Source organism: Nycticebus coucang, chromosome X, assembly GCF_027406575.1.
Source record: "Nycticebus coucang isolate mNycCou1 chromosome X, mNycCou1.pri, whole genome shotgun sequence".
NCBI classification, from domain to species: domain Eukaryota; kingdom Metazoa; phylum Chordata; class Mammalia; order Primates; family Lorisidae; genus Nycticebus; species Nycticebus coucang.
Window position 1 is genome coordinate 112347259 of NC_069804.1, and position 25147 is coordinate 112372405.

General features: G+C 43.4%; 1 protein-coding gene across 1 annotated transcript; it reads right to left on the bottom strand.

Moving 5' to 3' along the window:
- Window positions 1–347: 347 nt before the first annotated feature.
- On the bottom strand, window positions 348–16217 carry LOC128576943 (nuclear RNA export factor 2-like). The gene is made up of 21 exons (XM_053579052.1): window positions 16205–16217; window positions 12866–13019; window positions 12487–12640; window positions 12114–12197; window positions 11907–12011; window positions 11711–11791; window positions 11515–11584; window positions 11278–11366; window positions 11072–11179; window positions 10787–10896; window positions 8854–8890; window positions 8380–8448; window positions 8229–8284; window positions 7981–8088; window positions 7809–7867; window positions 7580–7695; window positions 7442–7484; window positions 6773–6845; window positions 6086–6268; window positions 530–590; window positions 348–392 (listed from the first exon to the last, which is right to left on the bottom strand). The coding sequence occupies exons 1-21, from the start codon at window positions 16215–16217 to the stop codon at window positions 348–350; spliced, it is 1818 nt and encodes a 605-aa protein (XP_053435027.1).
- Between the last annotated feature and the right edge of the window lie 8930 nt (window positions 16218–25147).

Genomic DNA, 25147 nt, shown 5'->3' on the forward strand with positions numbered 1-25147 from the left:
CCTATCAAGTGAAGCCTGATGTATCCGCTAAGGCCTTCCAGGGCTGAATGGCAGGGTCTTTTAGTCCTGGCCCTGTGGGCTCTTGGTTAAGGCAGGGGAAGAGCAATCTAGGACATACAATGTGCAACATGCAACATCATTCTTTATTATGGAAATAAAAGTGATCACAAGTGGGGAAAACACACATAACTGGCTCTTTGGGTGGTTACGTGACCTGGCCTACAAGCTACATTTGGCTTCTTGATCAGTTGGGCCTCCAACCTCAGTAATGGGTGTGGCCTTAGGCTGTTGAAAAGAGAAACGAAAATGATGTGGATTGTAACGAAGACAACATCCAGGGGCTCCTTTCAGGGGATTGGTTGGAAGGCCTCCTCTGGGATCTTGCCCTTATCCTGGAGGGAAGGAATTGGAATGTCAGAAGAGCCAGGTACCCCAAGTTCCATCCCCAGGCCACGCACCCTCCATTTTCTTGTCCTTCCTGATGGCTCAGACACATCCATCTTTTACCCACTTGATTTCCGGACCTCACCTGGAGCAGAGTGAAGATCTCACCAGCTTTGCTGTAGTTCCATTCGTTGTCCTGAAGGCATCTGGGGTGGGAGAAGAACAGGTGACCTCCATTACTACCCAAGGATGAACACACTGATCATGCAATGTCACCACTTCACCTATGCTACTTTTTTGCTGGGGCACACATACCAATATGAGGACTATTGTAGTGGTGAAGAAAGATCTAGTGAAAACCAACATGTCTATCACAAACATTCATGTCTACTGCAATTCAAAGCAGAATAACAGGACTGTTTAAACAAATAAGGGAGCTTAATACGTATTGATAAAGATGTTTGAGAAACTAACAAATGAATTTTTTTTATTTCAAATTAATATGAGTGTACAGATGTTTAGGTTACATTATTTTCAAATCTAAAGTTCAAGTTGTAGTTGAGCCCTTCACCCAGGGGGTGTGCTGAATACCCTCACATGTGCATATTAGGTGAGATCCCACCAACTGTCCTCCCTCCTCGTCTCCTCTTCCCTCCCCCTTGCTTGACTACATTCGTGTTTTATCTTTCATGGGGGCATGTAATTGTTTATATATTGGCTTCACATTAGTATTGAGTACATTGGATAAAGAACTAAAAGTTGACCTTCCATTTGATCCCACAATCTCATTGCTAGGTATCTACCCAGAAAAAAATATGAAATTTTTAAAACACGAATTTCCTTTCACTGAGCTATGACACATATATGGTAGCATTCACCATTTTAAAATGCACAGTTCAGTGCTTTTAAGCATATTCACAAGATTGTGCAACCATCACAACTATCTAATTCAAAAATATTTTTATCATCTCAAAAAGTAACTCCTTAACTGTTAGAGACCACTCCTGATTCTCGCACCTCCTCCAGATGCTGGCAACCACTACTCTTCTTTTGCTCTCTATGGGTTTGCCTGTTCTGAACATTTCATAGAAATGGAGTCATGCCATGTGTGGCCTTTTGTGACTGGCTCCTTTCACTCAGCATAATGTTTTTGAGGTTCATCCATGTCAGAGCATATATCAGAACTATATTCCTTTTATGACTGAATAATATTCTACTCTATGAATGTACCATGTTGACTTGTCTACTCATCAGCTAAAGGACATTTGTGTTATTTCCACTTTTTGGCCATTATGAATAATGTCATTATGCACATTCATGTGCAAGTGTTTGAATGAACATATATTTTCATTTCTATCGGTATATACTTAGGAGTGGGATTACTGGGTCATATGGTAACTCCACGTTTAAATTTTGCGGAACTGCCAGAATGTTTTCCTCCATTTTACATTACCACCAGAAATGCATGAGATTTCCAATTTCTCCACATCCTCACCAACTCTTCTATTTTTCCTTCCATTTCATTGATTAAATGGAAGAAACATTTTTGTGTGAACCGGTATCTCATTACAGTTTTGATTTGCATTTCCCCAAAGACTAAATAATGTTGAACTGGTTTTTATGTGTTTATTGGCCATTTGTGTATTTTCTTCGGAGAAATATCTATTCCAATAATTTCCCCCATTTTAATTAGTCTGTTTATCTCTTTATTGTTGAGTTGTAAGAGTCTTTGATATATTTTGGATAGTAGATCTTATCAGACATGAGATTTATAAATATCTTCTTCCATTATTTTACTGTTTTGATAGTGTCCCCTGGTGTATAAAGCCTTTTAATTTTGATGAAGTCCAATTGTCTGATTTTTTTCTTTCTTTGCTTGTGCTCTTGGTATTATATACAAGAAACTGTTGTCTAATTCAGTGTCATCAAGATAATACACTTATTTTTTTCTAAGAGCTTTTTAATTTTAGCTGTTCCTTTTAGACCTTTATTTCAAATTAATATGAGAGAACAAATTTTTAGGTTACATTGTTCTCACTTCCAGAGTAAAGTTTCAGTTATAAAAGAGCCCCTCACCCAGGGGGAGTGTTATACACCCTCACCATGTGCACATTAGGTGAGATACCACCTCATGCCCTCCCTCCTTCTTCCAGTCATTCTCCTTCCTCTTCTCTTACCCCTTCTGTTCCCCCTACCCCTGTATTAGACTATATTTGTGTTTTATTGTTCATATAAGGATGTAATTGTTTATATATTGGTATCATATTAGTATGGAGTACATTGGATATTTATTTTTCCATTCTTGCAATACTTTACTAAGAAGAATGTATTTCAACTCCATCCAGGCAATGTAAAAGATGTAAAGTCTCCATCTTTTTTAATGGCTGAATAATATTCCGTGGTATACATATACCACAGTTTGTTGATCCATTCATGGGTTGATGGGCACTTAGGTTGCTTCCATGACTTGGCAATTATGAATTGAGCCACAGTAAACATTCTGGTGCAAATGTCTTTGTGGTAAAATGATTTTTGTTCTTCTGGATCGATACCTAGTAATAGTATTTCAGGATCAAAGGGAAGGTCTACTTTTAGTTCTTTGAGGATTCTCCATACTTCTCTCCAAAAAGGCTGTATTAGTTTGTAATCCCACCAGCAGCGTAGAAGCATTCCCTTCTCTCCGCACCCGTGCCAGCATCTGCAGTTTTGGAACTTTGTGATGTGGGCTAATCTTGCTGTCTTTAGGTGATGTCTTAGAGTGGTTTTGATTTGCATTTCTCTGATGATTAAAGATTAAATATGATGAGCATTTTTTTGTGTGTTTGTAGGTCATTCATCTGTCATCCTTGGAGAAGTTTCTGTTCAAGTCTTTTGGCCACTTATAGAAGGGGTTGTTTGCATTTTTCTTACCGTTTAATTTGAATTCTCTGTAGATTCTAGTTATCAGGCCTTTGTCAAATTCACAACATGCAAAAATCTTCTTCCATTCCAAAGGATGCCTGGTTGCTTTTTTTGTAGCTGTACAAAATATTTTTAGCTTGATCAAATCCCAAGATTTAGAAATTTTGAATAGACCAATACCAAGCACTGAAATAGCATCAATTATACAAAATCTCCCAAAAAAGGAAAGCCCTGGACCAGATGGTTTCACAACAGAATTCTATCAAACCTTCAAAAAGCAACTAGTTCTTATAATGCATCAACTATTTAAAAATATAGCGAAGGAAGGAATTCTCCTCAACACATTCTGTAAAGCATATATCACCCTGATCCCCACACCAGGAAAGGATCCAACAAAAAAAGAAAACTAAAAACCAATAGCATTAATGAATATCGATGCAAAATTATTCACCAAGATATCAGCAAGCAGAATACAATGACACATTGAAAAGGTTGTACACCATGATCAAGTAGGTTTTATCCCAAAGATGCAAGGTTGGTTCAACATATGTAAGTCCATAAATATACTACACCACATAAGTAGAATAAAAAAAAAAAAGACCATATGATTCTTTCGATTGATGCAGAAAAGGCTTTTGATAATATCCAGCATCCTTTCATGATAAAAAATACTCAAGGTTTAGATGGAACATACCTTAAATTGATAGATGCCATCTACAGCAAACCCACAGCCAATATCATATTGAATAGAGTAAAACCGAAAGCATTTCCACTCAAATCTGGAACCAGACAAATATGCCCACTGTTTCCACTGCTATTTAACATAGTATTGGAAGTCCTAGCCATTGTAATCAGGCAAGAGCAAGAGATCAAAGGAGTTCAAATGGGGACAGAGGAGGTCAAACTCTCCCTCTTTGCCGATGACATGATCTTATGCCAGGAAAACCCCAAGAACTCAACTACAAACACTTAGAAGTGATCAAGGAAAATAGCAATGTCTCAGGAGACAAAATCAATACCCACAAATCAGTAGCCTTCGTATATGCCAACAATTGTCAAGCTGAGAATAAAATCAAAGACTCTGTTGCTTTTACAATAGTACCAAAGAAGATGAAATACCTGGGAGTATATCTAACAAAGGATGTGAAAGATCTCTATAAAGAGAATTATGTAACTTTGAGAAGGTAAATAGCAGATGTCAACAAATGGAAGAACATACCACGTTTGTGGCTGGGAAAAATCAACATTGCTAAAATGTCCATACTACCCCAAACAATCTATAGATTTAATGCAATCTCCATCGAAGCACCAATGTCATACTTTAAAGAACTTGAAAAAATAGTACTTTGGTTCATATGGAACCAGAAAAAAGCCTGAATAGCAAATACAGTTCTTAGAAATAAAAACAAATCTGGAGGCATCACATTGCCAGATTTCAGGTTATATTGCAAGTCTATGGTGATCAAAACAGCATGGTACTGGCACAAAAATAAAGATGTAGATCTATGGAATAGGATAGAGAATCTAGAGATGAACCCAGCCACATACATCATTTGATCTTTGATACGCCTCACAAAAACATGCACTCAGGAAAAGAATACCCTATTTAATAATGGTGCTCGGAGAACTGGTTAGCCACTTGTAGAAGACTGAAACTAGACCCACACCTCTCACCATTGACAAAAATTGATTGTTACTGGATAAAAGATTTAAATTTAAGACACTAAACAATAAAAATCCTAGAGGAGAGTGGGGAAAACATGTGAAGATATTGCCCTGGGAAAAAAGTTTATGAGAAAGACCTTCCTGGCAATTGCAGCAACACTTTTTAGATCTTTGATGTATTTTGATTCAATTTGTGATTATGGTGTTTGGTAGAAGTCAAAGTTTATTCTTTTGCATGTGGACAAGCAGTACTATTTGTTGAAAAAACTATTTTTTCTCCATTAAATTTTTTTGGTGCCTGGTTGGAAATCAATTGACCATAAATGTCAAAGTTTACTTCTGTACTCTCAATTCTATTGCATTGTTCTATATATTTATCCAAATGCCAGTACCATATAATCCTGATTACAGTAGTTCTGTACTATGTTTTAATACAGGAAAGTGTGAGTTCATTAACTTTGTTCTTCTCTTACAAGATTGTTTTGGCTATTCTGAATCCATTGTTTTTTCCATACAAACTTTAGGATCACCTTGTCAATTTCTGAAAAAAAGCCAGTTGAGATTTTGCTAGCTATTGTGTTTAATCTTTAGACTGCTTTTAGTAGTACTGTCATTTTAACAATATTAAAGTCTTCCGAAATATGAAGATAGAGTGCCCATTTTATTTTTAGGTCCTCTTTAATATATTTCAGAAATGTTTTACAAATTTCAAGATCTAAGTTTTGCACTTCTCTAGTAATATTTCTTCCTAAGTATTTATTCTTTTTGATATTATAAATGAAATTGTTTCCTTAATTTCTTTTTTTAATTGTTCAATGAAAGTTGCATGAAAATGCAAATGATTTTTGCATGTTAATCTTGTACCCTACAATCCTGTTTACTGGTTTATCATTTCTAATAGTTGTTTAGTGGATTCCTTAGGATTTTCGATATATAAGATAAAGGTAACTGAACACTACTGTGTTAAATTTTTTTTACAGATATCTTTATAAAACTAGAATGCCTTTTTATTGGGCCACTTTCTTAAGAAAGAACAATATACAAATACTTATTTTTCCAAATCACCTACAAATTCCCTTATTCACCCTCATGCTCCTTCCAGTTCATCCTATTGTTAGGCACACCCAACACTCACTTCTGAGACCACTCGAGTTTCATCCCAGAATGCATGGAGAAAGCCTGCACCATTTTTTGCTGCTCCTGGGGGAGGACGAGCAGGGAACTGGAGCAGGATATGGGCACCGAGATGAATAAGGCGCTCTGGATCTCCTTGAGGCTGGCATTCCTCACAATCAGCTCATCATTCACAATGTATATACTGGAGGGAAAAAAAATGGGCCCTGAGACAATTTAAGAGATGGACAACCCTGTACCTTGATGATTATCCTACACTGACTGCCACTCAATTATATCAACTTCCTTCCATACCCCAACTGTGCCTGGCTCCCAGGTTCCTTGAACTGTCCCACAGAGCACACCTCTGGAGAGATTGTCTTCAGTTGCACTGTATTTGTAGATATAGCCCCAATGCATTTGCCCTGTACAACAGTGCAATGAATAGAACACTCTAACCCATATTTTCAGAGGAAGACACTAAATCAGACACAGGTCATACCATTTGACCAATGTCATATATTGAGTATTGGGGTCATAAAAAGAATCCAGTATTCCACTCACAGAACCTATGTTCTTAACCATCAGAATAGACTGTTCGTTGGACTTACATTTAGCTTTCCACAAACCCTGAAGACTGCACCACTACATTTCCACACCACTGGCCCCAGGCTGGGAAAGGTTTTCCCCCCAACAACACAGCACTTACCTGGAATTGCTGGCAGGGATAAAAATGAATGTCCGGGTGAAAGCTCGAAAACATCCCTGAGATTTTCCTTCTACTTCAAGGACAATAACAAAAAACACTCCCTCAGATCTTCACGTGCTTTACTTGCTCACAAGACATTCCCCAGTCAGGATCTTACTTTGATACTCATGCTGAAGGGTGCCAGACCAGAACAACTGCTCACTTGGAGTCAAGAGGGTGTGGTGGGAATGGGAAGGGCAGCAATAGGAAGAATCCGCTTCCAGTGACAGGGCCTCTATCATGTGTAGGGCCCTGTGAAAACCACTTCCCAAATTAACCTGATCCCTGTGTCACAGTAGCCTGAGAGAGGGTTATTCTTAGCCCCAGTCTTCAAACGAGGAAACTAAAGGGTTAAGTGACTGCCCCAGGTTCACAGAATAAGGAGCCAGGATGAGAGCCATCAGGCTCCACCGCCTGTGTCCTTAACATCTGAACCATGCAGCAGGGCATACAGGCATTGACCTAGGTCAGAACCAGGATGAGTTTTCGGCTGGGTGAGGATCGGAGAACACAGAGGGAAGAAGTGGAAGAAAAGGAATGAAATCAGGGGATCTGGGAGAGTTCTGAGAGGAAGCCCAGATAGGGCAAGGAGCAGTCCAGGACCTGGGAGGGGACTCTACAGACACTCACCTTCTTTGAACACCCCCTTCACAGAAAAGCAGAGCATCCTTTCCTGAAAGGGAAGAGCCCAGGTACTCAGGACCCTCTTTCACCTCCCATCCACCTCCAGCTTTCTGGGCCTGCCCGAGGTAAGAAGCAGGTGCTCACTGTCTGGAAGCAGACATCCACCAGAAAGGAGCTGAGGTCATGCTGCGTTCTGGGCAACATTCTGAGGGTATCCACGATGTCACTTTTTGTGTGCTTCAGCAGCTGCCTCCTCAGGTCTGTGAGGAGAGGAGAAGCAAAGATCGGGGCTGCCACGCCCTGACCCTGGGCCGCTATGCATGTCCCCTTCACACCCGCTTACCCTGCCCAGTCTTTGCCATTACACACTTACAGGGGTTCTTGACCATTTTCATATTCCTGCTTTCCTTGAAATATTCACAAAAGCTGCTCCTAGGAGAAAAAGAGGAACAGAGGGTTGTGGTCCAGCCAGTGCAGGTGTTTGCAGGAGCTGGCCTGTGTCTGCTGGGGAGCCACTCAACCCTAGAGCAGAGTCTGATACTCACGAAGCTGGGTCCTTGCGGCTTAAGGGAATGGCCAGCGAGAAGCAGGCATCATCGTGGTAAGCAGTGAGGAGACTCTGCCTGTCTCCGTAGTCATAGATGAAATAATACCTGTGTGGAGCAACAAGGGTAGGCTACTTCTGTGGTCTGGTTTGCAAATGAGATTTGAAAATCTCTGTGAGCAGGCTGGTGCTTGGGTGGTTTGATCCATCCCATCCCTCTCCTTCCCCATGGTTCCCAGAGGTACTTACTGACGTAGGAATTCTACAACTAGACTCTTTATAATATCAGATCCTTTATAGCTATCCTGGAATCAAAAGACATTTTAGACTATGTAGATGACAAAGCATGCCTTGAACCACCCCACATCTTGCTTGATCTTGCTTGGTTCTTTTTCCTTACCTGGCAGGGTTTTATTAACTCAGGGATTCCAATGTCAGCAATAATTGGTGAGGGTAACACTTGTCCATCCTAGAGAAGGAAAGAGGAAGTCAGCAGTGGAGACTAGGGAGGGAGATGGCACTGGAGGATCAATGGAATGAACAGGCCCAGAGAGGAACAATAGTCAGAGGTAAGGAGCGAAAGGACTCTGGAAATTCCAGGAGGTGTCTTTATCATAGGGTGCTGGAAGTCTCTACTATTATATGCAAACACCTCTGTGTGTGTGTGTATGTGTGTGTGCATGCACACATGTTTTTGGACATATTTTCCAGGGAGAATATTCTTGCATTATTCGAAAATCCGTGTCCTCTACAGTGGATGAGGGTATGATGCAAACATGTCATCTAGGTAAGACACAAAGGGCTTGAGAGCAAGTGAGGAGGTCATGCATGTTAGTAATAATAAAAGGAAACAATGGTGACAGTAGATACTTACCAGACGTAACAATTTTGGAAAACAATTCCGGATGGCTCTGTCCAAAACCAGAAACAGAATGAAGTGATTGACAGTTCAGGGTGGCATTCTCTCTCTCTCCCCCTTTCCCCCCATGTGCACACACTCTCCCTCTTGCTCTCACTCTCTTGCCCTCTTTCCCACCCCCCTCTTATTCTATTTCCTCTCTCTCTCTCTCCCCTGCTTGCTCTCATCCCTTTCCTTCCTCCTAGGTAGCCCCCAGCTGGACTGCCTTGACTTGCTTTTCCAACACCAGAAGCAGCAGCATTTGGAGCCAGGCTCCAGGGCTTCCTTGCCTTCCCTGCCTCCCTTACCTTTCTGCAGGATACCATGAAAGGCTCTGAAGGGAGGAGGGAATGGAGCAGGAGCCAAGACCTCTGCTACCTCACTAGGTGTCCACCATTCTGCTGTGCATGGCTCTGGCCCTGGCTGACACCAGGTCATCCCCCAGGGATGGGTGATGATGCTCGAGCAGGGAGGTGAGCGAGGCCAGAATCAGGAGTCAGAGTGAGGAGGATGGGGAGATGCCAGAAAGGGCATGAGGGTCAGGGAGGAAGAGATGGGAGAGACACAGGAGAACAGAGGCCAGGAGAAAGAGGAAGCAAAGCACAGGGAAGGAAAAGAACCAGTGCTCTCCCATAGTGGTGGGGGTCAGGGAGGAAGAGAGAAGGCTCCCCTGCAGCTGCACTTTTCTTTTTCTTTTCTTCTTTTTTTTTTTTGCAGTTTTTTTTTTTTGGGGGGGGGCCGGGGCCGGGTTTGAACCCACCAACTCCGGTATACGGGGCTGGTGCTCTACTCACTGAGCCACAGGTGCCACCCTGCAGCTGCACTTTTCCTCACCTGTTCTTGGTGGGCCCTGGACAAAGAGCCAGGAATGGGAACCATGCACCTGTTGGCCTGGGGCCCACTGAAAGCAGGTAGGGCTTCTGTCATCTGGGAGAGCCCATTATGAGCCGGGCGTGGGAAATGTAGCAGCCATGGGGGTGGGAGACCTTTCCCCAGGAGTGAAGCATCAGGCCCCAGATCAGCATGGGGTTGAGGGGCTGGGGCACCCTCTCAGGATCACGAGGTTCTCTCCTGATGGTGCTGCCCAACTGTGTTTGTCTGAGCTGGTGCCTTGCCTGAGGAGTCATTCCCACTTTGGGATACCCAGGGCTCCTCTGAAAGACCAGGCAGGATGCTGTGAGGTATGGCAGGAGAGAGGGGCCAGTGCCCCGAGAGGCCTGTCCTCCTGTCTCCTCAACGTCTTCTGCCCTTTGCCTCCCACTGCTGCTTCAGGAAGCCCTCTGCTCACTGGTGGTGGTTCACTTCTAGTCTCTCGAAGAAGGGAACTCAGGTTTCTCCCCAAGAAGGGCCCATCTCCTGTCTTTGCACCAGAGTAAACAATGTCACAACAGCAGCCATCCATGGCCTCAACCCTCAGCATGGTTCTGGGAAGCCACCATGTCATCCTGGGACAGGAGGGTGGGTTGTTGCAGAGCAAGGGAAGGAGGGCCCCTCTCAGGAGAGGGGAGGGAAGGCCCATGTCAACAAGGAGGCAGTAAGGCCTGGGTCATCATGGGGCCTTGGACTTCTCAGTCCAGGGCCCCAGCATCTGGCCCAAGTCTGGATAGCCCTGGTGCTGGTGAGGAGGGGAGCCCTGCTTCCTGGCACACACTCATCCAGGGCATGCTGAAGGAGGCTGGGAGCAGAGATGGCAAACACACCCTCAAGCAGGGGAAAAGGCGAGCAGGTCAGGGAAGTAAAGGAGCCCTGTAAGCACAGCTGAGGGACACAGAGTTAGAGGAGAGGGCAGGCCCAGTGGTCTTACCAGAGGACAAGGCTGCCTCTTCCTGCAGAAGGGCACTGTCAGGGGTAGCTAAAGCTCCTGTGGGGATGAAGGGACCTAGGGAGGGTGACAGGAGTTACCACTGACCTTATGTAGGCAGATTTGTCTGGGAAGGTGCTGCACAGGGGGTTCCCTTCTAGCCACAGCTCTTCCAGCTTCAGTGCTTTCACCTTGGCCAACTCACAAGCTGACTTCAGCTGAGAATGATGAGAGGGAAACTAGAGGTAGTCCCAGGGAAAGAGAGACATCCGGGACCCTGGACCCCTCAGTCTCCTCCTTCAACCACAGGTACCTCTGCCTACCTGTTGTCATCACTCAGTATGCACTACTCCCCACCCCCTACCCAAATTTGATCTGACTTCTTCCTCTCACCTCATTTTTGGAGAGATTCAGGATCCTGACATTGGGGGCCTTCTCTATAATGTCAGACAGGCCATCCAGCCGGTATAGTTTGTTGCTGTGCAAGTTCAAGGACAATAACTTTGGGGGAAGAATTGGAGTGATGGTTACTCTTTAGGGCTTCGGAGATAAGCCTGCCTTCCACCCCATCTCGTCCATCCCTCTACCTATGGCCTCACCTCAGGGAAATTCTTCTCAATGATCTGCAGGGTGGCAGCCATGCAGCCTCTTCGATTCAGGATTATGTCTATATTATGACCTACCAGATCTTCAGAAAAGGAAATCAGAAGGCTTAGAGGGGTTTGTCTGGACTAGTGACATCACTGACCCCCTCCTCAAATTTTCATCCCCGAGTCTCCCTCCCAAGCACACACTTCTTCCCTGACCTACCCTAGAATCACTACTGACAGCCATACCTGGGTCCAACCGGAGCTTCTGGAGGTCAAGAACTTGCTGGCCATCATTATATCGTTTTTTCAAGGTTAGCTGCAGAAAAACAGAGATGGAGAGTCACTCTGAGGCTGTGCTGGTCATGGTGACAGGGAAATCAGGGTCTGGGGCAAGAGGTGAGTCTGGGAAATAGGCATACAATGTGCTTTGAGTCTACATTACCTCTAGATGCTCCATTTGCTCGGGCTTCAACTTATTTTGTATAGAGTAGGGCACACCAGAAGGACTGACAAACATAGATATCTGCAGGAAGGAGAGGCAGAGCAAGCTCCAGGACCTTGAACCCCACAGAAGATGACCAGCCCCTGGCCTGTTCTCCTGCCCTGAGACTAGGTACAGTGAGTGCCCCGGCACACACCTTTCGGTCGTCCTCATCACGAATCTTGTAGCTGACATCCTTCAATGCGGAAGCAGTTTTAGCATTCTGGATAAAGAACTGGGCCCGGTTTTTGACATAATGGAACTACAGGGAGTGAAGGCCAGAGCAACAGTGTCAGAGGCCAACAGCCAGACCTTCGCCCCTCCCATCCGTGACCATCCATCTGTCTTCACCATCCCCTCTTACATCAACAGGTGTGAAGGGGACACTGCAATGGCTCTGGATTGAGTTCAGTAGCCATGCCTTGTCGTACTTTCTCTCATAAGGAATCTAAGGGTGAAAAGAAGAAATGAGAGAGAAGAGAGACAACACAGAATTGAGCCTGGAGAACACACCTAGACAGGAGTGCTCTTCCAATCCCCTACCTTGCTTTCACGGACTACTAATGAAGGGACCACTGACACGATTTCTTATTTTTACGGCAAATATGAATCTCTTAAGGCCCTTTACTCTCCATTCAGAAGCCCCCCCCTCCAAATAATCAACTTAAGGAGTTTAATGTGGTCTTCCTTCTATAGGGTTCCAGAATATTCTATCAAATGCAGACCTTGCCATTGACTGTGACCCTGTACCAGCTCCTCCTGGCTCTGTGTCGTATGTTCTTCTTCAGTGCTCTCTCTGGAGGTTTTCTATTTCTCCACACAGAGAAACGGATTTCGTCTGCATTATGCCATTTCACTCCCCTCCTGTTACGTCGGATGGTACAAGGAATGCTGTGGAAAATGAGAGAGGAGGAGGGATCCATGAATGCTAAGAAAGTCTTCCACACACACTCCCCAAATGGGGACCATAGCTATAGTTAGGATTGCTCAACTGTCATTCCACTTCTATCATTCTTCACTTTTTCAGTCAGAAAAGTAAGGGAGGACGACAGAGAGTGAATGAGTTGCACTGTCCCAGGATTTGCTACACGCGAACCTGACTGCCTGGTCACTTACCGTCTTAATTTGGGGTCCTCATGGACATCCCTCCTCTCCGTGTTTCCATCATCCTCCAGGTGGTGTGAAGGAGGAAGTTCATGTTCGCGGTGTTCACAATGAAGGTTCCTTTCGCCAAAATGACCCTGTAAAGAATTCCTACTTTTCTTTCTTCCTTCAAAATAGCAACAGTCAAAAAAAAACAAACAAAAAAAAAAAATAGCAACAGTCATCATCGTGTTCTAAAATTAGGAATAAAAATTAATGTTTGAAGTCACATCAGTCATAGCACTCATTATACCATCCACTTAACCAGTACTACATCCTAAGCTAACCTCACAGTAGGGCAAACAAAATGTCAATGTGCCCCAAGGGACCAATCACATAAACCCCAGAAAGCAAACTCCTCTGCCTGCCTGACTGTCCAGACATGAGAGCCTTATCTCACAGGTGGCATAATCAGGGAAGAAATCTTGAAAGGGGAAACAACTCTGTTGAACTTTTTTAGAAATGGAGCAAGTTTTTTTTTTTTTTTTTTTTTTTTTAATGAACAGAGGTGCATGCATCCATGGATTAGACCAGACATCAGCCACACACTAGGAAGCTGTCTCAATCATGCCTTCTCTCAGGCTTCTCTAATCTAACAATGACACCAATACCTGGGAGGCAACCTCTCTCACACACCTGGCACATCCAATCAACCCCCAAATTGATGGTGTGAACCATTGGCAAGCTGCAATTCTTTTGCTGGTGCAGTGCAAGCTCTAATGCCACATGGGACTGATGTAACAGCTTCCTAAACTGTCTACCTGTCTCCAGCCTTGCCCCCATCAATGCTGAATTTGCAATATCCAGAGCAAGCTTTCCTTTTGCCCAGCCTGAAATGTTTTCAGTCTAAGACACAATTATTTTTTAACTCAGCTCTTCTATGTGGTATAGTAAGGGTCTGAACAACAAAATAGAGTAATAGTATCAACTACTATTTCTAGATGTTTGGGTATTTCCATGTTATCTTTCTAGTTTTATTCTATTATGATCAGAGGAAATACTTTGGATGATTTTGGTTCTTTTAGATTTGTTGAGGTCTGTTTGATGGGGCAGGAGGTAGTCTAATTTCCTGAATGCTACAAGACACTTGGAGGGAAAAAAAAAAATGTTTACTCTGCTGTTGTTGGAAAGCGTGCTCTATTTGCATCATTTAGATCCTGTTTTTGTATTGATTGTATTATTCAGATATTTTTGTATTGTTGCTGATTTTCTGTCTAATAATTCCATCACTTGCTGAGAGAAGGGGTTGAAGACCCCCACCATAACTGTGGATTTAGCTATTTCTTCACTGAGCTCCATCAGTGTTTGTTTTCTGTACTTTGAGGTTCTGTTGTTTGGTGTGTACACACTGAGGATCGTTATGTCTTCCTGGTTGATTGATTCTTTTATCATTACGTAAGGACCCTCTTTGTCTCTCATTAATTTTCTTTGCTCCAACATCTGATTTATTGGATAAATAAATATTGGATAAATAAATATTGGATCAATAAATATTGACTTTGTGTGCATGTAAAGTGTTTAATTTATACTACATATTTCATCTTAAGAGTAGCATGGATGCTTGCCCCTTCCCACATACATATCTAATTTACCATGTGGCAAGATATCAAAGATTTTTTTTTCATCTACCAAAGTAAGATCATCTTAATTCTCTCTCCCATAGGTAGCTTCACTAAGGATATTTTATTTTTACCAAGGGCAACTGAAACAATATACCAGCAGATGACAATACTCATGGTTTGTAGGGGAATGGGGATTAAGGTAATTAGACCATAAGAATCCAGATTCCTCTTAGGCTCTAACGTTTAAGGTTCTCTAGGTCTCTGTGTTATATATTTCATACACTAATTACTATACGTTGTCTCAGGGCTCACTTACGAATAAAAATTCATTCACTGCTGATCTCTCCAGGATGTACTAATCATGACTAGGCCTTGGGTAAAAACCTCTGAGGGGTGAGACGCTCACTACTTCCACTGTCAGGACAGTTCTGCTACTCACAACTTTTGGGAGTTTCCCTGTGTGGCACTGGAGGTCAAATCAAATGTGGGTAGAGCATTTGACCTAGACATTCCACATGCTCAGTCCCCCAAATTTGGAGGTAACCTGAAGCACTCTATTTGTCTTACACTCCACATCCAACTTGTCAGGACAGATACAGTGTCTCTTGCATCTACCTTTGAAATATTTCCAGAGTCTGGACACTTCTCACCCCCTCCCTTGCTACCACACTGGCCAGATCATCAGCATCTGTCTCTTGACTTATGTTGCCTTCCAACTCTTCCCTCTGCTTTTACACTTGCTCCCTTACCAACTATCAGCATGGTAGGCAGAGTGATTGTTCTAAGTATAACTCAAGTTTTCTTATTCCTCTGTTCAAATTCCAACAACAGGGATTTGAAGCCCATCATTATGTTACCAACCCATAAGTGCACAAGAAACTCATAAAAACAACAATGCACTTCCCCCTATTGTTAAGTTGTAGCTGGGTTATAGCTTTCATGTGAGAGTCCCAAATTAGTTTCATAGTAGGGCTGTGTACATTGGGTATTTTTTCTTCCATTCTTGGGATACTTTACTAAGAAGAATATGTTCCAGCTCCATCCATGTAAACATGAAAGAGGTAAAGTCTCCATCTTTCTTCAAGGCTGCATAGTATTCCATGGTATACATATACCACAATTTATTAATCCATTCGTGGATCGATGGGCACTGGGCTGGGTAGAGGGAGGGGAATCGGTGGGATCACACCTGTGGTGCATATTACAGGGGTATTTGCAAAACTTGGTAAATATAGAATGTAAATGTTTTGGCACAGTAACTGAGATAACGCCGGAAAGGCTATGTTAACCACTGTGATAAAAATGTGTCAAATGGTTTATGAAGTGAGTGTATGATGCCCCATAATCATATCATTGTATACAGTTATGATTTAATAAAAAAATTAAAAAAAAAAACAACAATGCAATGTTCCTTATTCATGTCTTTAGAGAATATCAGGAGACCAACTCATTATAACAAAAGGCCTCACATGAAAGAAATAAACAACTACGGTAGTGAGGGTTAAGGGTGTATGGCCAATGTTTGGTATACAGGAAGAGTTAGAGTCATGTTCGAGAACTCACATTACTTCAAAAACAAGGTAACTAAGGGGAAAGTGTAAAGGTGAGCTAGCCAACAGATACAGCTACAATGTCGGCAAGGACTTGTGCTGGGAATCCCACAGGAGAGCGTACATGTGATAAAAAGTCACAGGGGGACCCAATGGACAGAGACACTGAAGATAATAGACACAGGTTCACATTCACTTACTGAACTCTTGCATCTCGGCACGACCCTTGTCTCATAGTTGTGCTGCCAGAATTGAAGGCATCGACAGGAGGATTATACAGCCTCTAGTGAATCTCACCCAGACCACCTGGGTTTCACCTCAGGCCTACCATGTCCTTCCTGGTTGATTCTCCCTCATAGTTACAGTAGTGAATATCCTTTATGACATCACATGCATCCCTATTGGTACTTCCTGTGTCATTTGGAATTCTCCCTACATCATTGCCACTGAGTAAGTGCCAAAAGCATCCCTGTTGTGGAAGGGAAAGAGTTGGGGGGAGAAGGAAACTGACACTTGCCTTCAATTGGCAACCATCAATTGGCTCAGTTGTGGGCAGGCTCCCTAGGTTTCTTTTGACCTCCTCATAGAAATCCCATGAGAGTTGTATCCACAGTGCCTTTTCAGGTCATGACCATTAGGCTCACAGATGTTAGGTACATTTCCCAGGATTTCTCAGACAAGTAAGTGGAGGAATTGTGTCCTCCTCTATTTGTCTGCCTCCACACCCTGGGTGCTCCTTCAGGGACTGCACTGTTTGTCCCTTGAGGGTGAGCTTTCAGGTCTTGTGGAAAGATTTCTGTGAGCAGGCCAGCAGCGATGTTTTGTGCTAGTCACTCCTGTTGGGGTGGGAACCAGGTGTCTTGGACTAGGTGGGATAAATCTGTTTTGATCATAAGGTTTGCAGATTAGAAGTCCCTTCAGGCTGTCAGTGTCTGGCATAGAATGGGGGGTACCTAATGATAATATTTGCTAAAAGAAGGCATGAAACATAGATTTGGGTTCATCAACAAAACCATTTTTGAGAATACGTCCATCTCAACTATTTCTGCCTACATCCTATTCATTTAGTCCAGATACTCTTGGGTTGCAGAACTGTTTCATAACCTGCATGTAAAACCACCACAAATTCATTTTTTTTTTGCAAAATTGCTTTTTCAATTAATGTACCCTTAGAAATAGAACCAAATACCTCCCTATAGATTAATGCTAAAACTGTAGCTTCGGTGAGCTCAGAGAAGGCTTCTGCAAACAGTAGGGACAGAAAATGAAGAGAGGCTTCCCCTGAATCCAGCAGAGAGAGCTACACTGGAATGTGTAGGAAGGAGGATGCTCTGAACGTGTAGGCATGTCTGTGGTCACTCCGCTTTGTGACAGACAGGAAGTATCACCCATAAGAGGAAAGGGTGTGTGTGTGTGTGTGTGTGTGTGTGTGCACGAGTGCACGCACCCACACCCTAACTCATGTATCTGTGCACATTGGCATCCATTTGTACTCTGTATTATATGTTTTTATGAATTAGGTTGCAGCTGCATTTATTACAAATCATGCTGGTGAGTGTACTGCCACACAACACTGGACCCACTGCACATTTCATGTGTTATGCCTTACTCGTGGCCAAATTTGGTTCCTGGTTTTGAATATGGTTTCTAATGCCTTTTTCTCTTTGCATCTTTTTTTTTTTTTCAATTCAGATGAATATGAGGGTACAAACCATTAGGTTACATTGTTTGTGTTCATTATGTAAATTCCAAGTTGTAGTTGAGCCCTTCACCCAGGGATGTGCTGTATACCCTTACATTGTGCCCCTTAGGTGAAAGCTTAGCAATCCCCCTTCCCTTCTCTTCTTTCCCCTTTCCCTCTTGAATTTAATTGTGTTTTTCTCTTATGTGGGTGTGTATTTGTTTATCTACTAGTTTCATATTAGTATTGAGTACATTGTATACTTGCTTGTCTATTATTGTGATACTTCATTAAGGAGAATGCTCTTCAACTCTATCCAGGTTAATACAAAATACGTAAAGTCTCCATCTTTTTATGGCTGAATAGCATTCCAGGGTATACATATACCACAGTTCATTAATTTACTCATATGCTGATGGGCCCTGGGGTTGATTCCATATCTTGATGACTGTGAATTGAGCTGTTATCAACATTCGAGTGCAAATTTCCTTATGCTAAAATGATAATTTTTTTCTTCTGAGTAGATACCTAGTAATGGGATTGTGCTGGGGAAAAGATTTAAACTTGAGACATGAAACATTAAAAATCCTAGAAGAAAGTGTGGGAAAACCTCTTGATGATATTGGCCTGGGAAAAGATTTCACGAAGGAAACCCCCTTGGGAAATGCAGCAACACCAAAAACAAATGGGAGATGATCAAACTAAAAACCTTCTGCACAGCTAAGGGGATAACGATTAAAGCAAACAGACAACCTTCAGAATTTGAGAAGTATTTGCATACTATGAATATGACAAAGGGTTGATAACTAGAGAGTCTTACTATGTCACCCTTGGTAGAGTGCCGTGGTGTCACAGCTCACAGCAATGTCAAACTCTTAGGTTTAAGCAATTGTCTTGCCTCAGCCTCCCTAGTAGCTGGGACTACAGGTGCCTACCACAGCACTCATCTATTGTTGCAGTTGTTATTATTGTTTAGCAGGCCCATGCATGTTTGAACCCACCAGCATCGGTGCATGTGGATGGTGTTGTAACCACTGTGCTATGGGCGCTGAGCCTCAAAAGCTGTTTTTATACATTGGCCCAGACATCCCACTTTTTGAATTTTTCATACAAAATATTCCCTAAGTGATGAGATCAAAGAATAGCTTATATTGTTGGCAGAGGAATAGAAATGATTCCCTTTGGAATCAAGTATAGATTGGAAGGATGGGATGTTAGTACCTTATGCATAGGGTGAAGTGGCCAAAGGATGGATTTATATATCAGAAAGATTAGGATGAGTATTAGGATGAGAATGAAACACACATCATAAAAGCCTCTGAGGAACTGAATTCATCCTGGTGATACGCTCTCCTCCAGAAATCTTGCTTTCTTTCCAGCTGTATCTTGTCAATATCTGTTACTTCACCTTAAGTTGAACGCCAGAGAAACAGTTCCCACATAGTCTGAGGAAAGAGAGACAGCACAAGGGAACAGTGCATTGATGGCTTTCCTGGGCTGTAGGCTGGAGAGAGTCAGGGGATATTGGTTTTAGACACCACACCCATCACTGCCCACCGGGTTTGGAGGCCTGTCCCACTGCTCACTTCAGTCCCAACACAGAGATGCATATTATTGGCTATAAGGATAGGACTGAGGTTAGATCAATCAGTATTTTAATCCTGGTGCTGAATTCTATGGTCCCAAGAAAGTTACTTTGATCTCTCTGTAACTTGCATTGTTTCTCTCCCCCCCACCACCATTTCAAGAATTGTTTCTATTTCATGGGTTATTGTAGAAAAATAAGTGAACTAATATACAGAAATACATAGAAAGCACCTGGAGAAATTCCTGTTATCTAACAAGCACTATAAGTAAGTTGGCTAGGAGGAGGCAAGATAGCTGACTGGAGCCAGCTTTCCACAGAGGCTCCCGTCCAAAAGGAAAGTTAAAGGACAGAAGTTTAGCAAGTAAGCTGATGGTTTGGAGCTGAGCCAAGAGATAAGATTGAAGAGTGCACATCACCCCTGCTGAGGCAAGCTGTGATCCCAAGGAAATAAGCAATAGGTACAAAATCCATCGCCAAGCAGATGGGAGTCCCCTCCCTCATGAGAATGGCTCTCAGTATACTTTCTACAAACAAGCGAGCAGAGTTCAGAGCTCCTTCTATTTTTTAGAGGGAGAGACCCTCTAAAAACTGGAACTCCTTCCCCAGAGAGGACCCACTAGTGTGCCATGGCACTCTCCCACCAGGCATAAAACTGAACATATATGCTATGCACAATTCTGAACTCCCAGCACTCCCCTCCCCTCTCACTCCATGGTCTGGAAGCCTGTCCCCCATGGAGTCCACATTCTTGGGCATTTTCTCGAGAGGTGTGGACAGGGCATCGGCTGTTACAGGTCTGTGCTGAATCGGTGGCACGGATATAGAGTGGGGACTGTGGAGTGAGGGAGCAATAAGGTAGAGGGAGAGATGTTGCCCCATGGTAAAGAACAGCAGTGGCAGCAGCAGGAACAATAGGGCTCACACCCCTGGTGATGTTTTGGAGAAACACTTCCCAACTCTCTTAGCAAGAAGAGGGAGCTGGGCCTCTGCTCCAGTGGCAGCCATGGGTGGAACAGATCTGGGACGGAAATGCAGGCCCCGTGATCAAAGGTTATGCCTGAGGTGGTACCTTCCTGGGTGGGGGCGACGGGGACAGAGAATAGAATCCACATGGGCAGAGGTGGCATACTCCCAGGGCAGGGCTGAGTCAGAATTGCTGCTTTTGTGAGCCCAAGATGCAACCTCCCCCCAGGGGAGCATAGCTGGGACAATAGTAGGAGAGCTGCTTATGAGCTCTAACCATGCCTGGCCCAACATAGAGTGCAGTGAAGACAGAGATGCCAGCTCCATGAGAATTGATGCAGTGACAGTGGCACAGGGTGGGGCTGAGCCCCCATTTCTGTGAACTCAAACAGCACCTGGCCCACAGGGGAATATAGCTGGGACAGAAACGCAAATTCTGTGAGAATATAAGTGGCAGCAACATCAATCGGGGGCAGGGCTGAAACTGAACAGAACTCCCCAGCCTCCATTAAGCACCGGAGGTAGTCAGGCTTCAGCTCCCCCTGCCAGCTAGTGGCAGAGTGTGGTGGCCTGGCCGAGGAGACATAGATCTCCCAGTGACACCGGTAGGTGCAAACCCCTGGTGCATCTGCTCACTGGGGGGAACTGGGTCACAGCTCTGTGGGGTTACCAGTGACTGGGTGTGACAGAGGTGCAAGGTGGGGAAGGAGACATCAACCGTTCTGGACTAATTCATTTGCTGGGCGGGCCCTTCTGACTCCACAGAGCACCAGAGCGAGTCATACTCAAGCTGCCAGCAGACCCCTGCTATCTAGTTGCTGGAGACCTTTTGAACACTCCCATTTGAGTCTGGGTGCTGAGTGAGATAATTGATTTGGAACTCTTGACCTGGGCCAATCACCCGAGGACCATCAAAGGTGGTGCCCTGGTTGTGTTGTTTTGGGAAGGTTTGATTTTCCTTTTCCAGTTGTTGCCCATGGGAGGTGGGATGTCTTAGTTGCTTGTATTTCTCCACAGCTGAGACTTCAACCCAGAGTTACCAATTCAGTAGGATTGGACAGAGACTACCTGAAAACAAGACAAAAACCACTTAGCTCCACAACACCAAGCGGGTCCCCAGTGTTTCAGGCCATAGAACTGTGCAGGTCCTTTGCAAAGAGGTAGGGGAAAACCTACAGTAACCACTCCCAGCTCTCTGTCAAAAGGCTGGTGAATCACTCCTCCAGGAGCCCCCATTCCAATTTCACCTTATCTGCTCATCTAGCCAAACAGTGAAAAATAATCATGGGGCAAAATCAGTGGAAAAACTCTGGCAACACGAATAATCAGAGTAGATCAGCTCCCCCAAGGAACGACAAGACGGACACACCAGAAGATCCCATTCATAAACAAATGGCTGAGATGTCAGAAATTGAATTCAGAAATTGGATTGCAAATAAGTTTAACAGAATGGAGGTAAAATTGGGATTAGAAGTTCAAGGAGCATTTCAAAAGTTGTCTCAAGAATTCAATGAATTCAAAGACAAAATTACTAAAGATTTTGACAAATTGAGGCAAGGACTTGAAGCCCTCAAAGGTATGAGAAATACAGTAGAATCCCTCAGTAACAGAATGGAGCAGGCAGAAGAAATGATCTCTGACATTGAAGAGAAAGCTTTTGAACAATCCCAAATGCTCAAAGTGGAAGAGAAGTGGAGAGCAAAAATGGATCATTCTCTCAGAGAGCTCTGGGACAATTAAAAAAAAAAAAAACCACAAAAAACTAATATTTGCCTGATAGGAATTCCTGAAGGTGATGAGGTTGCTTTGAAAGGCCCAGATGCTCTACTTAAGGAGATAATCGTGGAGAATTTCTGAAACATGGCAAGAGATTCTGAAATTCAGATATCAGACAGTTTCAGAACCCCAGCACAACTCAACCCAAATAAAGTATCTCCCAGATACATTATAATTAACTTTGCTAAAGTTAATCTGAAGGAGAAAATTCTGCAAGCAGCCAGACGTAAGAAAACCATAACCTACAAGGGGAAGAATATTAGAATGACTGCAGATCTCTGCTGAAACCTTTCAAGCTAGAAGAGGGTGGTCATCGAACTTTAACCTCCTAAAACAAAATAACTTTCAACCCAAGATCCTGTATCCAGCTAAACTGAGCTTCATTTATGATGAAGAAATTAAATACTTTAATGACATGCACATGTAGAAGAAATTCACCATAACTAAACAATTCTTCAAGACATTCTCAGACCTATCCTCCATAATGACCAGCACAATGCTCTACCACCAAAGTAAAATCACTCAGAAATTTTTGATCAAATTCCAGTTTCTACAGTGGGGAAAGGATTAAAAATGTCCACTGAACTTTTGAATAACTCGATACCCAAAACTCCCAGGCTTATCAATATTCTCAATTAATGTGAATGGCTTAAATTGTCCCCTAAAGAGGCACAGGTTGGCTGACTGGTTACAAAAACTCAGGCCAGATCTGGTGCATACAAAAATCTCATCTTACCTTAAAAGATTAATATAGACTCAGGGTGAAGGGATGGTCATCTATAATTCAGGCAAATGCAATCAGAAAAAAAGCAAGTGTTGCAATTTTATTCACAGATACAATAGGCTTTAAACCAACAAAAGTAAGGAAAGATAAAGGTGGTCACTTCATATTTGTTAAGGGAAACACTCAACATAATGTGATTTCAATTAACATTTATGCACCCAACCAAAATGCGCCTCAAATTATAAGAGAGATTCTTAACACACACGAGCAACTTGATTTCCTCCAGCACCATAATAGTCAGAGAATTTAACACCCCTTTGGCAGTGTTGGATAGATACTCTAATAAGAAACAAAGCAAAGACATTTTAGACTTAAACTTAACCATTCAACATTGGATTTAACAGACCTCTACAGAACATTCCATCCTAACAAAGCTGAATACACATTCTCTCATCAGCCCATAGAACATCATCCAAAATTGATCACAACTTAGGTCACAAGTCTAACCTCAGCAAATTTAAAAGAATAGAAATCATTCCTTGTATCTTCTCAGACCATCATGGAATAAAAGATGAACTCAGTTACAACAGGAATCTGCATACTCATACAAAAGCATGGGAACTAAATAACCTTCTGCTGAGTGATAGCTGGGTCATATATGAGATTAAGAAGGAAATTACCAAATTTTGGAACAAAACAATAATGAAGACTTGAATTACCAGAACATCTGGGATACCACAAAGGCAGTCCTAAGGGGGAAATTTATAGAATTGCAAACCTTACTTAAGAGAATTTAAAGAGAGGAAGTTAACAACTTATTGGGACATCTCAAACAACTTGAAAAGGAAGAAAATCCCAATCCCTCTTTCCTGCTTACATGGTTGGAGTTCGAACATATTCTTCTTCGCAATGTATCTGAAGAATGGAAATAAAAGGGGTGTGGAGACAAGATGGCTGACTGAAGCCAGCTTTCTACCGAGGCTCCTGTCCAGAAGGAGAGTTAAAGGACAGAAATTTAGCAAGTAACCTGGTGGATTAGAGATGCACCAAGAGAAAAGGTTGAGGAATGCACCTCAAACCCACTGAGGCGAGCTGCAACACCAAGGATACAAACAAAAGGTACAAAATCCATCATCAAGGGGATGGGAGTCCCCTACCCCATGTGAATGGCTCAGAGTGCCCCACAAACAAATGAGCAGAGTTCAAAGGTCCTCCCACTACACTCCACGGGAGAGACCCTCTAAAAACTGGACCTACCTGCCCTTTCTTGGGTGCCACGGCATTCTCCTGGAGTCATGAAACTGTATGAAACTTTATATATTCTCTACCTGCAATTCTGAGCTCCCAGCACTCCTCTCCATTCTCACTCTGGTCTGGAGGCTTGTCCCCCAGGAGTCCAGATTCTTGGGTGATTTCTCGAGGGGTGTGGACAGGGCCTAGACTGCAGCTGGTCAGTGCTGATTTGGTGGGACAGGAGTTAGGAGAGGATGGTCGGCTGAGAGGGAACCACACTGGAGCAGCAGTGTCCTGGGGTGCAGAGCAGCAGCTGTTTTTGGCAACAATAGGACTCACTTCCAGATTCTGAAACCACAACCTCTGTCTCCCTGGGCAACCGGAGGAGGCCAGGCATCTTCTCAGGTGGCAACCACCACGGAAACAGATCTGGTATGGAAATGCAGGCCCCGTGAGTAAAGGGTTTGCTTTAGGTGGTACCGGCCTGGGTGGAGCGTGGAGCCTAGAAAACGCACGCAAAAAGCTGGGAGATTCCCAAGGTGGGGCTTACCCATAGGACTGCTTTACTGAGCCTAAGACACAACTGGCCCTCAGGAGATCATCGGTCTATAGATAAAGGAAGGCAGGAGGATAGAACTGACAGGTAACCAAGCTGCAAATACAAACCTGCATGAGCAAAGACAGGGCCTGAGGTGCAGGTTCTGGGAACTCAAAACAGCTTCTCTTCTGCAGGGGAATTTAGCAGGCACAGAAACAAATTCCTGCAAAGTAGTTCTGTTCTGTCAGTAACATCAAGCAGGGGCGGGGCTTGAATTGAGTGAACACACCCACAGACTCCATCAAGCACCCATGGTTGTAAGGCCTCAACTCCCCCTGCTAAATAGAGGCAGAACGTGGTGGCCTGTTTGAGTAGATATAGATTTCCTTGTGATTCAGGCAGGTGCAAACCCCCGGAGTATCTGTTCACTAGAGGCAACTGGGTCACAGCCCCACGAGGCTATCAGTGACTGGGTGATACAGAGGTTCAAAGCGTGGAAGGAGGCATCAACCTTCCCAGACTAATCTATTTGCTGGGTGGGTCCTCCTGGCTTCACGAAGCACTGGAACAAGTCATATCTGAGTTGTCTCCAGACCCCTAAAATCCACTTGCCAGAGACCTTTTAAACTCTCCCACCTGA